This window comes from Coenobita brevimanus, chromosome 43 (assembly GCF_032717465.1).
Source record: "Coenobita brevimanus isolate Jiangsu-jjx chromosome 43, ASM3271746v2, whole genome shotgun sequence".
NCBI lineage: Eukaryota > Metazoa > Arthropoda > Malacostraca > Decapoda > Coenobitidae > Coenobita > Coenobita brevimanus.
This window is the reverse complement of record NC_136996.1, coordinates 26,463,073-26,477,243: the sequence shown is the minus strand read 5'-3', so window position 1 is coordinate 26,477,243 and position 14,171 is coordinate 26,463,073. Positions and strand designations below refer to the sequence as shown.

General features: G+C 42.3%; 1 protein-coding gene across 2 annotated transcripts in view; it reads left to right on the top strand.

Moving 5' to 3' along the window:
• The window catches only part of LOC145397821 (uncharacterized), a 140,263-nt gene extending 126,323 nt beyond the window's left edge, over positions 1-13,940 (top strand). For both annotated transcript variants that reach the window (XM_080270850.1, XM_080270849.1), the window contains exons 14-16: positions 3,194-3,301; positions 4,543-4,637; positions 11,100-13,940. In XM_080270850.1, the coding sequence (XP_080126976.1) occupies positions 3,194-3,301; positions 4,543-4,637; positions 11,100-11,487 (591 nt within the window). In that variant the 3' untranslated portion in view covers positions 11,488-13,940. The remainder of the gene's footprint in view (positions 1-3,193; positions 3,302-4,542; positions 4,638-11,099) is intronic.
• Positions 13,941-14,171: the final 231 nt, after the last annotated feature.

Here is a 14,171-nt window from a genome sequence, read left to right as displayed (position 1 = left end):
GTTAGCAAGGGAATAGTGATGGAGTGCAGACAGCATGTACATAACCAGTTGAAGCATGAAGTCAACCATGTGAAGATAATTAGTGAGAACATTGAGGCTGTAGAGAAATACTGCACTGCTGAGCTTCAGGTTAGTGTACAGGGAACGTATGAAAAGAATGGACAGTGTATGGTGAATCTTGATGGATCCCAAGCATCTGAAGGCAGCATTATAGGGTTGAATAATCAGAATGCAGAAGTTTTAAGTCCTGGACTTAATTATGATGCCTTAGTTTTTAGGCCCCAAACCAGTGGTCTATTTGTCTATCTGTCTGTAGCCCGACGGCCTAATCAGTGAAGTGCATGGCTATAATGGGGGTCCAATTAAAAAGAAACCTCAGGAGTTTGATGGTAGAATATCATGGGAAGCTTTCTGTGCACAGTTTGAGTATTATAAGCGGCAAAACACTTGGCAGAGTGAATTGGAACACAGCGGTAAAAAGTGTTTAGTGGCAACATCACAGGGCAACACACCACTGCTGTCTCAGTTAAGCTCAACTCCCAAGGTCACATTACCACTCCCAAGGTCACATTACCATCCAAGCAGCACAAGAACTCCAAACTGGCATGCACATGTTTTTTTTTTCTCTGAGTTCTTAGGCCAAAATACAGTGCCCTTGCACAGTGAATGTATGCAGAGTAAATGATTCTCCTAGTGAATGAGCAGGGGGTAATCAGGTCCACAAAACCATAATAAATGAGTTGAACCCTGAGTGAACAAAATCGGGGGAAAGAGTAGGACATAACTGCCGTCTCACATATTGAATGACCCTCCCCTCTCCTAGTAGATGCCGCACAAGAGGCCAGATCTGAGCAACCTGTTTAGCAGAATCCAATGGAGAACGAAGATTTGTCATGTCGAAGATAGGTAAAATTCTAGCGACAGTGGATTTTCTGAGAGGAGTCAAGACAAATTAAACCAGGTACCTTAGGACACAGGAAGTGCTCAGTGGAGTAGAAACCACTTTTCATTATTACATTGAAAGGCACAATACGGAAGTCAGCAATAAGAAAAACACTCATCACACACTACTACCAAACTCATGAACAACAGGAGACAGTTGCCTCCACATTGCTGCTACACTTCCTGGTGAAGACAATGATATGATGTCAGTGGTGTCATCTTTGGACTCTGAAGGTTTTATGGGAGGGGTGAATGAGGTAGAGGCATATGGGGAAGTGGTTCAGTCAAGTGATGAGGGCAGGACTGGTGACAGGAACGAGGGAGAGGAAGGTGATGTGGCGGGGACACCTTATCTCCCTGCCTTGGAACCACTTGTATTCAGGTCAGTCAGGACTGCCATCTGCTCCACTTAAGGTAAATAACCATGTGTTTTATATCTTATATTTTTGTACTGTATGTGTTTGAAATGTGCCCTTTAGTACATCTCTCTGGCTCAAAAAATGGACTTTGAGTGAGCGGTGCCGCCCATATGCTATTTTTCCCATAAGATACGTTGTTCACAGTGAACGAGCTCGTCTGCTGCCCATAAACTCATTCACTGTGCAAGGACACTGTCTATCTACCTATCTATTCCCAGACGCCATAAGCCCGGAAGGGGTGGCCATTTGACTTTGAGTTACTTGTTTCACGGGGAAGGGCACTAAACCTCCATCAACCCACTTGTTGACACGCAGGGAGCACATATGGTTTGGTTACATGGTTACCACCCAGCGTTGTAAATGATTTCTTGGCTTACGGGAAACCATTTGGCTTGTCACTCAATGTAAAGCCACCTGTAAAGGAAAGAAAAGCAACAAGAAGTGACAGGAAAGATGGGAGAAATAGGAAGAGAGGAGGGCAGGCACAGAAAAAGAATGACAAAGGCTAAGGAAGAAGTAGGCAGCACTACATCAAGTGAGTGGATGACTGTACACCTTTTTATACACAGACCCAAACATCAAATTTGCTGACATGGAGACGTTTTTTATATGAAAAAGCTACATGCTGCAAAGGTCGCGTGACCTATACACTGCAGTAGCCACAAACTGTATGAACATGTCAGATAAGTGCTTTCCGTCTCTCTTGGGCCAAATTAAACATTGTTATCCACCTGTTACAGGTTAACAGGCTTTTTTTTTTTTTTTTTTTAACTTAAAGAAAACTTAGTACTCTAGCAATAATTGTTAAAAAAAGATGATAAATAATTTAACAAGGACTTACTACAGTATATGTCTTTGGAATGAATGGGCTAACCTTTTCACACCAGATGGATTTCTTTTTACTTTATTACAGCTATCTCCACATGATTTTTTTTTTTAGCTTAGGAGAGAGACTGAACTAGAGAGATTTAGATGTAGCCCTCATTACCTCATCATTATAACAGAATCTCCCCCAAAGCCAAAAAAAATAATCTGGTGGTAGCAAAATGAAAAATACGTCATTGAATTGAGAGGGTGAAAGCATTGTCATTGGTTTTCAGGTCCATATTCTTCCTTCATTATTTCTTTATTATTTCTTGAAAGTTCTGTGGAGTCAGTGGCAGAAGGAACAAAAAAAGAAATGGCATACAACAAGGACTCTTTGTGGTGACTGATGATAGGAAAGAGGATGCTATGGAGAAATTTAGGAAGTGGAGGAAGGTAGAGTGATGTGGCAAGGAAGAGGGAGAGGGAAAGACTGAGGCTGAGGTGAAGTGGAGAGATATGTGAATGAGGTTAGTGTGAGCTGTAGGGAAGGTAGCCTAATGGAAGATGACAGGGTAGCATGGGGGTGATTTGTTTTTCGTCATTTCCTCTGGGATTAAGGCATCTGACTTTAGATAAATAGAGGAAGGGTATGCTATTTAGCATTTTGAGAGTGAATATGAGGATAACAAAGTTACAGTATTTCGTAGTGGGGGTGGATAGCAGCACGTTGATGGAAAGTAGGCAGTACTGTACCTTGTTAGACAGAGATCATATTGTTGACTGCCAAGGTGCAAGTAAAGTGTAAAATTTTTGTGCACGCCCATACATATCAGCCCATTTATGTTGTTAATCAGCCATTTTGCTTAGTCATCATCATTATCTTCCCCTTCCCCCCCCCCTTTTTTTTTTTTATTCCATCTAAGGTTGGGGAGAAATGGGATCTAGACAATATGAAAGATAAAGGTAGGAAACTGTCTGTAGCATACTTTTGTTATAGCTACTTTATATACTTTTCTTTTGTGCAGGATAAAAAGATGGAAGAAGATGGCAAGGAAAACCATTCCATTGATCACAAGGAAGCTGAACAAGATGAAGATCTTGGTGCTATAATTGAAGATAATATAGAAGAACTGGTGAGTAGATTTAACATTTGAGCCTTTATCCATTTTAATTGAGGAAACTTTGTAGCGTCTCTTTCTTGAATATTTCATTGTATGTCTTTAATATCTGTTAAGTATTGACATTGTGCATTCATTTATCTTAAACAAGACTAGAACCAGAATGAGCTATATTCAGAAATGATTGGTAAGTGAGAGACACTGTTGTTCTTTCATCTTAACCTGGTAAAAAGTTTCATCCTTTTGCTGCTTATTTCTCATAGTTGCATGGCATAAAAAGAAAATACTTTGACTTTACATTCTTTCAGAAGCACTGATTTATGACTGGTGCTATGTTCTTATGTTAATGTTTGCTACATCCAAACAAGATGGGGAGATGTCAGTTTTAGGCAAAGTTAAAGTGGATAGAGTATACTGTACTAAGCCTGCTAAGCTGATGAATATATAGTTTTTTGTTTCTTTTTGCCTTGTGAAGACAATTTAGTTTTTTCACAAATTTGGTATAGTCTTTTATTCAGTCGTTCAGACACAGAGATGTATCATCTATGTTAATTTGACTTCTATCCCTATGGCATTTGGTGCATTTGTTAGAATTGAAACTTTTCTTTAGTCCAGATATGTCTTTTATGCTATGATTCTGACCAGTGCTAGACATTCTTGCTCATCTCACATGAGATGCGTCCAAGCCAGAGGGGTTAATACATAGTGGACTGAAATTGCACCAATACAAAATTTATTGAATGTGGGGTAAAAGGAAACATGGGTGGCCCTCATGTTGGAAAAGGACTTACACTATAAAATTATATCCATGGAGCTCATTATAAACCATGAGTAAGCCAAGGTTCCAAGCATGAAAAGTATCGAAACTCTTGAGTAATTTGTAACTTTCATTCATCCATCCATCATTCAGTCCTGTGTTTTCCCATGAGGAATACAGGAGCCCTTGGCTAGGCTCTTCAGTCTGGACATATAAGACAAGACTGACTAGTCACTAATTCCTAAGTGTCATTATCATAAATGAACAATAATTCCAGCAACCCCTAGAAATTATAGCATGTGGGAAGTTTAATTGTATGTGTAATGGATGAATCATACCACTGTCTGTAATATTCATCCAAGTTCCTTCTCTATTCATACTTGAAGAGGGTTCTCATATCTGTATGTGAATAGCTTTCTTCCTTTTGAACAGTTCACTAGACACTGAAATGAAGACACTTTATGCATTACAGTAATATATTTTTTCTTTTAATTTTTAGAATGCTCAAAATGGTGTTGTGGAAAAAGTGACTGGCAGTTTGGCAGATGTATCAGATGCTTCATTTTCACAGTCGGCACTCAAACTTGACAACAGGTAAGCTTTCTTCGCAAAGAAGTGGATTCAAGCTCACCATTTTTCACTTATCTGTATCTTGGTATGTTACTATTTTCCAACACCTGGTCATGGAGATTATCCAAAGTGGCTGTAACAGAGACGTTTCCAAACCATCTGTTCACAACTCATTTGCATTCCCACTTTTCTGCTTTGTTGTAAGTTTTGCACAGCAGCCTACTGGTTACACCCCCATTCTCTTTTGCCCTCTTCTCATAAAGGATATTGATGTGTAAGATGGCGATAGACAGATACAGTATGCTCATGTATGTGCATACTTACCATATACCAACAATAAAACTGGAATCAGGGAAAACAGTGGAAGAAAACAGACGGGTAATCGTTTCATATTGTTTCGTTTTTGAAGGCTCCAACATGCTTGCATGCATTGGCCTGGGTCACCTAATGGCTTCTCTCCATGCTGCACGATCTATGGCAGCCTCCCTGTTCAGTCCCTTAACCCTGAGGTCACACTCAAGGACCTCGTCCCACGTCTTTCTCGGTCTACCCCAGGCAACCCCACCCCCAGTATTAACACTTCTCGTCTTCTGCACCCAATTATCATCCCCCATCCTCTCCGCATGCTCAAACCACCTCAATCTACTTCTCCTCATCACAACACCAGTACGCTTCAGTCCCATCCTACCTCACAACTCTTCCATCATAAACCCAGCCCCCCCAGGTCTTGCACGCAGGGATGCATCGCACATCCACTAAATCACTGTCATTTCTGGACATTTGAGCCTTCAAATATACTCTTCATTTATTGCCCAGGTCTCACTACCATTCAGCATTACACTCCAGCCCAACCTCCAGCACATAACATGTCTCCCAAATAACAAAACTCTTCCACAACCTCAAGACACTCATAGCAGGCTCAGTTCTTTCATGCCTGACAATCTCCACATGCTCTCCCTGACATACCATGCACATGAAATCAGCATTATCTCACAGAGTGCTGTACCTTTGATACCACTACATCTCTTAGGTGCCCTCTTATCACAAATGCTGCACAAGATGGAATTACTTTCCATGCCCTTGTGGCAAATCTCACATGGCCACCCAGTACAGCCACCAGCCGTAGATGTCATTACTTTTGTTTTATCTGCATTTACTCTTAAGCCCTTGTGCCCCATACCATCTCTCCACTTCCTAAATCTTTCCTCCACCTCTCTCTCATTCTCTGCAGTCATCATGGGCATATAACATCTGCCACGGGAGTCCATTTCTGAAGTCATGTGAGAGGGCTTCAGGTGCCACGATAAACAACAAGGGGCTCAAGACTGACCTCTGATGCACACCAGCATTCATGGAAAACTCATCACTCCAATCTCCATTCACCCTTACCTGGGTGTGAGCACCCATGTACATAGCAATAACTACCCTAACCAGCCACTCCACGATCCCCAGCTTTCTCATTACTTAGTTCACCACCTCTCTAGGGACTCTGTCAAAGGCCTTCTCCAAATCAACAGAAATAAAGTACAGATAACTTTTCTTTCCTATGTATTTTTCTTGAAGCTGTCAAACAATGAATATGGCATCAGTGATTCTTTTGCCTGGCATAAACCCAAACAGCATCTCATCAATATTCACTCTTTCTCTAGTCATACCTTCTGAACTCTCTCCATTACCTTCATTATCTAGTCCCAAAGCTTTATTAATTCATTCATTGTCTAAGCCAGTGCTGCCCCACGAGAAACATAGAAGCCTGGGGCTAGGCAAGTTGGTCCTGACATTTAAGATGAGATTGACCAGCCTCACTCATCCCTGAGTGGCATTACGTGAACAGTAAACCCCAACCATCCCTTGGATATAAGCCTATCCTGGCTCAATCCGATTGGAGCGCCTTAATTGCCCACTATTCCTGTATAATTTCCTCTTTCCAGGACATCACACATCTCCATGTACACATTTACAGTTACACTCTTCGGCCAGTCATCTGGGACAACACACTCTTATATAATCTTATTTGCCGTCAGTGACTAACCCCATTCTCATATCTTTCGAGGCTTTCATCATTTCAGCAGTCAACCCAGGCACACCTGCTGACTTCCCCACCTGCATCCTGCTTATTGCCCTGCTCACAATAGCAGTGTCAATGAAAGGCCAAGGGCCAAACACTGGATCTCCTGGTGCCAAACCTTCCCTGTCCCAGCCAAACTCCTCATCCTACAACTGGTTGTAATGGTCTCTTCAGGCACCTTTAATATCTCCATTGTTCACCACTACCTTTCCTTCATCATTCTTCACACGCTGCTCACCTGTGATAACCCTGCTTTCCCTCTTCATCAGATTTGTCACTTGAAATATCATATTCTTCCCTTCCACACTATGTAGGTTATAAAATAAAAGTCTTTGAGACTCAGACTTTGCCCTGTAAACCTCTTTTCTAGCCCTACACTTGGCAGCTAAGTATTCCTCTTTGTTACCACTCCATTTCCATTCCTAGGAAGTCCTCCTTTTCTCTGTAACTGAGCTTCTATCCCCTCATCCCACCACCGAGTTGCTCTAGTTCCTGGTGGGCCCCTTGTCCATCCACACACTGTATCAGTAACTCTGATGAGGTTGCTCTTGAGAGCTTTGTACTGTTCATTAACACTTTTTGTCAACAGCTCTTTGTTCAGCCACCTTTCTACTCATCTCGCTATAGAAGGCATCTCTTGCTACATGGTTTTTCAACTTCCGTATTTTCCCCATAGGTGCATACTGTAGGTCCATTTTTTCATCACCCACTCCTTAAGCACCATATTACATATCAATAACTTGTGTTGCTGCACACACTTCTCACTCCCTGTAACTTTAACATCCCTCACTAACTTCCTGTCAGCCCTCCTGACCAGAAAATAGTTTATCTGGCCGCATCTGCCCTCAGAGGCGTATGTAATCAACTTTCTCTTTTCCTAAAATGTGTGTTGTACAGAATCTTGTTCATTGCCTCCCCAAACTTAAGTGTCCTTTCCCCATCTTCATTCCTTGTACCTTATGCACATCCCCCATGTACTTCTTCATATCCTTGAGCTGCTCTACCTACATGACCATTTATGTCCCCTCCCAACTCTACAATCTCATCATCCTCATACCACATACTACATGTATTAAGTTGTCTCAGAATCTTTCGTTCTCTGTCTCATCCAAGCCAGCCTGTTGACCATACACCGATATAAATGAAAACATTATCCCACTGAACAAATGTATCACTACTATTATCCTTTCACTGACTCCCAGTACATTTTCATTCATTCATCATCCAATCCTACGTTGCCCCATGAGGAACGTAGGAACCCGGGGGGCCAGGCAAGTTGGTCCTGACATTTGAGATGATAGTGACCAGCCTCACTCATCCCTGAGTGGCAATACATAAGCAGTAAACCCCACCCACCCCTTGGACATAAACCTTCACCAGCTCAATCCGATGGAGCATTGTAATTACCCACTAAACCACCAGGTGCCAAAATTTGGTTAAATGGTTACCACCCAGGGTAGTAAATAGTTTCCTGGTGTACAGGAAACTGTTTGGCTTGCCACTCAGTGTAGAGTCACCCATAGGCAGAAGGAAGAGGAAAAAATGAAGGAAAGAAAGACAGCAGATGAAGTGTAAAGTCACCCATAGGCAGAAGGATGAGGAAGGAATGAAGGAAAGAAAGACAGAAGAGGATGGAAGGAAAGATGGAGGAGGGGAAAGGACAGACACCCGAGAGCAGCACTACATTGAGTGAATGGATGGTGACAAGTGAACGGATGGTGAGTGCCCCAACCTACCACATTTCCTTAACCAACACACCCACACCATCATATCCATCTGCCTTCCCCTGCCAAAATAACTTGTAACAACAATCCCTCCTGGCAGTAGGTTGATCCTCCCCTATATCTGACTTCTTGCACATATCCAGTGTCCATGCTCTTCCTACTCAATGCCTCAACCACTGTCCTTGCTTTATCCCTCAAACTTCCCACATTCCATGTTGCCAATCTGATTCCCTCGGGCAGTTTACATTCCTCAGGCCTGCTCTGATTCCGCTTCATTTTCAGCATAATGGGTAAAAATAACAGGGAGAGACTGATCACAGACCCAATCCACTTGCACATTCCCAAGTCCAGGCATGGGACCTGGGACCCGTAGCCCGTCAGCCATGACCAGTGGCTGTGGTAGTGGCCTTGGGGAACCTGCCAGGACAGCTGCGGGGACACCCTCCAAGAGCACCTGGGCACTGTAACTGCCCCGCCGTTATACACCCACTGTTAGGGCAGCCTTATAGGGCGGTGCTTCCAGGTTTGGGCCCCTCTCTATTGGGCGGAAGCGGCCCTGTACCCTCTAGCACAGGCTCAAACCCCATCACATCCCATCCCAGCCCCAAAATCTATGCTGACGGAGTCCTCGTCATGCCTCCCCTCAATAGGTCTGCCACTAGGTAGCAGGGGCATAGTTTTGTAACCGTATGCCCTTACTGGCATCAGCCCTTGTGACGTAATGGGATACGTTGTGTGATACGTAAAGCGCATGTAGGGTAGTGCATGAGATAGAGGAAGTATTTGGGAGAGTATGCTGGTCTACTCTCCATGTTACTGAAAAGGTTGCAAAGGCGGATGGTCAGAGCTCCAGCTCTCCCTATCACCAGCATTCCCATTCCGCTTGGGAGTACCACCCTGGTTGGCTGGTGCTACAGCCTACTCCCTGCGTCATCATTCTTTATATATATATACGGTATATATATCCATCCATCCATCCATCATCCAGTCCTACATTGCCCCATGAGGAGCATAGGAGCCCGAGGCTAGGCAGTTGATGTGTTTTCTAACAAGGCGTATGGGCCAGATGGAGTCCCTCCTGTTGTCCTCAAGAACTGTGCTTCTGTGCTTGCACCCTGCCTAGGTGCCTTTTGTCCGTCAACTTTACTTTTCCTTCTTGCTGGAAGTTGGCTTTCATTCCATCTGTCCCAAAGAGGGGTGACCATTTCAAGCCCTCAGACTATCACCCACTTGCTTTAACATTTCAAAAGTTTTTAAATCTGTTCTTTAAAAAAATTAAAACACCTTTCCTGTCCGATTGTCAGAATGGGTTCCGCCAGGGACGCTCCACTGGCGATCTTCTCAGCTTCCTTTCAGACTCTTGGCCATCATCCTTTTGGGACTTTGGTGAAAGCTTTGTCAGTGCACTTGACATTTCAGAGGCTTTTGATCAAATCTGACAAATTTTTAATTCAAAGACTTCCCTTTTATGGTTTCTACCCATCTATCTGTGGCCTCATCTCCAGCTTTCTTTCTTGTTGTTCTATATCTGCTGTTGTTAACAGCCACCATTCTTCTTCTAGAGCTATCAATAGTGGTGTTCCGCAGGGCTCTGTCCTATAATGACTGTCTTCTTTCTGATCATCATTGACATTCGAAGCTGAACATCTAACCCTATCCACTCTTATGCTGATGACTCCACCCTCCTCCTTTCCATTCACTTCTTGCAGTGTCCATCTCAGCAGGTACTTCAGCAGACAAGGGACGAGGCTATGGCACACCTAATATCTGACTTGGCTCATATCTTTTATTGGGAAAAAGAAATCTTGTTTTTAATACATCAGAAATTCAGTTCTTACATCTTTCAAGCTATCTCTCACAGGAGTATCCTCAAATTTTTAACAGTATCTAACTCAGTCTTGCATCATCATTGAACAGACGCGAGGTCTTATTCTCTCGGGATTTATCTTGGAAAGCTCGTGTTACCCTTCTTGTAAAATCTGCATCCAAGAGTTTAGGTGTGCTAAGCTGACTCCGTGCCATCTTTACCTCCGCACAGTTACTGACTATATACAGAAGTCTTATTCACCCCTTTGTAGAGTATAACGCTTAGGTGTGGGGAGGCTCCCCACATACAGCTCGTCTCAACAGTGTGGAGTCAAAGGCTTTTCATCTCATTAACTCTCCTCATCCTACTGGTTCCCTTCAACCTCTGTCTCTGCCACACTGCTGCTTCTGTAAATCTTTTCTGTTGCCACATAAATGGTAACTGCTTCTTTGAACTGTCTGCTTGCATCCCTCCACCACATGTAGCACCCGTCTAGCAACAAACTCCCATCACTTTTCTGTCTGGCTCTAATGCATGAGTTAGCTGTTACTCCCAGTCCTTCATGTATGCAACAAGGTCAGCTCTAGAACTGTCTTCCTCTGTGTATATTTCCTATTGTCTTTGACCTCCAGTCTTTCAAACGCAGCGTGTCCAGGCATCTCGAAATTAATGGATCTTGAATCGGGTCTGTTATCATGTTTTTGATTTTTTCTTGGAGGGAACAGTCTTTCCCGCTTCTAGTCCATGGTTCCTCCTTCCTTGGAGGGGAAAAAGAAAAAAAAAACACTAAATGAAATAAGTGGATATTGGGCATCCCCACATAACATTACACCAATACACTTTACAGTTAATGTATACTTGTATTTTCTATAGCTGTTCTGTTTCAGTACCTGGGCCACAGACACCAGAGTCAGAAGCCCTGCCCCAGACAAGGGTGAACCTACTCCACAGGCAGCTGGAGAAGAAACTGCCACTTTAAATGGAGATGATGATATTGTATGTGAAGAAACTGTGGCACCAGCGCAAAATAATGATGTCATAGCTGCTGGGAGGATGACTAGCCTTCCTAAACCACCAGAAATTTTAATTATTGGTGAAACAGATATTAAGGAAGTTGCGGATGCAGGGATGGATGTGGAAGTCATTGAGGAGACACGTGATGTAGGAGAAATTGACAAATCAGGTGTTGTAGAAGAAACTGACAGTGAGCCAGATGATGTAAAAGAAATTACTGGGGTCTCTTTACCCACTCAGGCAGCATCACAATGTCAGTGAAGTAGGAGTAGGGTCAGCAGAGGATGGCATTGTACAATGCCAGAAAGTAATGACTGATGCCTCTTTAATATGTTCAACCTGAGAACATCAATTTTTATTTCATTTGTGATTTCTCCAGACGATTTTACTCAGGCTTTAGAGAAGCTTTTCAGAATGGAGAAGTTAGATTCATGTTTCTTTCACTCGTTCAGTGTGAGAGATCCTCTCCTAATTGAATGAATGTTTAAAAAAAAAAAAAAAAAAAAAAAAAAGTATTGAAGAGGCCTGGTCAGCCTGAGGGCATCTTTCTTATTTAAACTTGAGAGTTCCAGATGATTTTCCTGTGCTCAGGAGGGACTGGTTGAACTATATGGGTTAGATACAGCCTTCAGTAGCCCATTAAGTGCCATTAGGATTCAAGGGGGACCTCTTATGAACACAAATTTTTGAAGATTCTAGAATTCCTCTTTAGGTCATGCAGATTGATAGGGAATGTGATGAAGTATATGTTCTTAAATTTTTAGATCATTGTTGCTGTAGTTTAGGTGCTCTGGATATCTAAGTCGCAGTTCCATGGCACAAAAAAAAAATATATATATAATAAAAAATAAAAAAAAATTGAAAACCAATTTTAGGGTTACAGAATGAAAGAGGGTATGTTTGTGTATGGTAAGGTAAATTAGATGCCACCTTTTGAATTATAGTTGAACAACTGACCAGAGTTTCTGCCAAAACAAAGCACAGAAAATATTTATGACAGAACTTCTGTGATGTAAGTTGCAACTGAGCACTGGGCATTTTGGAATGTAATTCGTTGTTCTCGGGTTAATTTATATACTACCTGGGTGTTTTCCTAAGCTGTATGAAATATATTAGAAGAAGCAGGTAATTACAGCTTTATGGCTATATCAGAATAAAATTTATCATTGGCTTTTTCCTCACATGTATTTATGAAGTGCACTGTGGATGAAAGTCTGGGATGGAACTGAACATTTTGAAGGTTTATTTAGAAGGATTGTATGTTAACTAGGGCCATTGTCTCTTAATATTCTTTTCATTGCTGAGTTTTTTCTTTCATATTGTGAATCATGCCCCACTCCATGGTCATGGAAAGTTAAAAATTAGGATGATATGATACCCATATGTTCCGTATTGTATAACTTTTTTTAACTGCATGTTTTAATTAAGGTTAATAGTTATTACCTTTAAGCAAAGTCGGAAAGTGTTCATGAATAGCTTTACAATTTTTGTACAGTTCACTCGCACAGTACGCATGATCACAGTGCGCAGATTGCATAGTATGCGAGTGACCAAAAATCATGTCCATAAAACTTTGAATGTGCGAGTTTAGCCCACAATACGCGAGGCAGAGGCAAGGAGTGGCCCATAACCACTATTTTCCTAGACTATGCGACCCCCCTCCCCGCTCGCTGCGCCCATCGTGGCAGAGGCTTGTGGGGAAGGTGCTCAAGAGGAGTCTACAGTAAGATCTCGCCAATAATGACTTCGACAGTAACTTTTTCTGCAATAACGGTAAGTTAGAAGAGATACCCAGTTTCTATAATAATGTTTGGATTCACTTGAATGACGGTTATTTTACAAATGCCAAGTTGTTAAACTGCCAATACGTCCATTACAAGATGAGGAATGAAACAGACAAACAAGGAGAGATGAAGGAAACTGCCAAAAATGTGAGCAGTAGCGAGGAGATGGAGGATCCTCCCCTCACCACCTCCCCTGACTGGCCCGTCGCCATCCCCTCCACCTCCATTGCCTCACCTATCTCACCAGCCACCTCCCACTCCATCTCCACAGCCCCACCTGCTTCACCTGGCACACCTGCAACCTCCACCATAATGACTGTTGCTGCATTCTGGAAGAAATGTAACATTCGAAAGGCCGTAAATTTCATCGTCAAAGCCTGGAATAATACAACACTGGCAACCATTTAACAAGCGTGGTGTGGCCGAGGCGGCAGCTGGGGCACTCTGAGTGTGTTGCTGCGCCTTGGAACCCTTGTATGAAGTCCATCTGGCCTGTTGTCTACTGTTTTGTTAAGGTGACCGACCATATTTTTGTTATTGTAGCTATATCTATAGTGTATGTCTGAAAATTTTTCTCTTTATTATTTCTCTAAGGATCAAAAAATGCCAAGGTACGAGGGGGTACCGCCCATATGTAATTTTTCCCATAAGATTATGTATTCACAGGGTGCAAGGACCAGGACCGCCCATCCACTCACGTACTTTGTGATCCCACTGTATTTAGAAGTTTACTTGCCATTGTAAAGTTATTGATAACACTGAAAACCTCTAGATATTGCTACTCCATGTTATACATGTTAATCTTTATAAAGTGATATAGCCTATATACTGTTAGATTGATCCACATTCCTGTCCTGAATTTAACAGATTAAACATGAGGTTAATCACTAGTGGAAAAGTAGATTTACAAATCATTTTGGAGGATGTAGATAAAGCATTATATCATTGTTCTTGATTTTTAATTTGCATTCCTTTTCATATATAAGTTGCTGAACACTTTGTTATGGAAGTGATACACGGAAAGTGAAGTAATAATGAACTGAAAGTGAAGTTAGCCAGTAGACAGGTATGCTGCCTGGATGGTAGGCAGGCAGAAAGGCAAGAAGGTGGTATGGCAGGCAGGCAGGCAGACAGATACGTAGGAAGGCAAGCAGTTAGGCA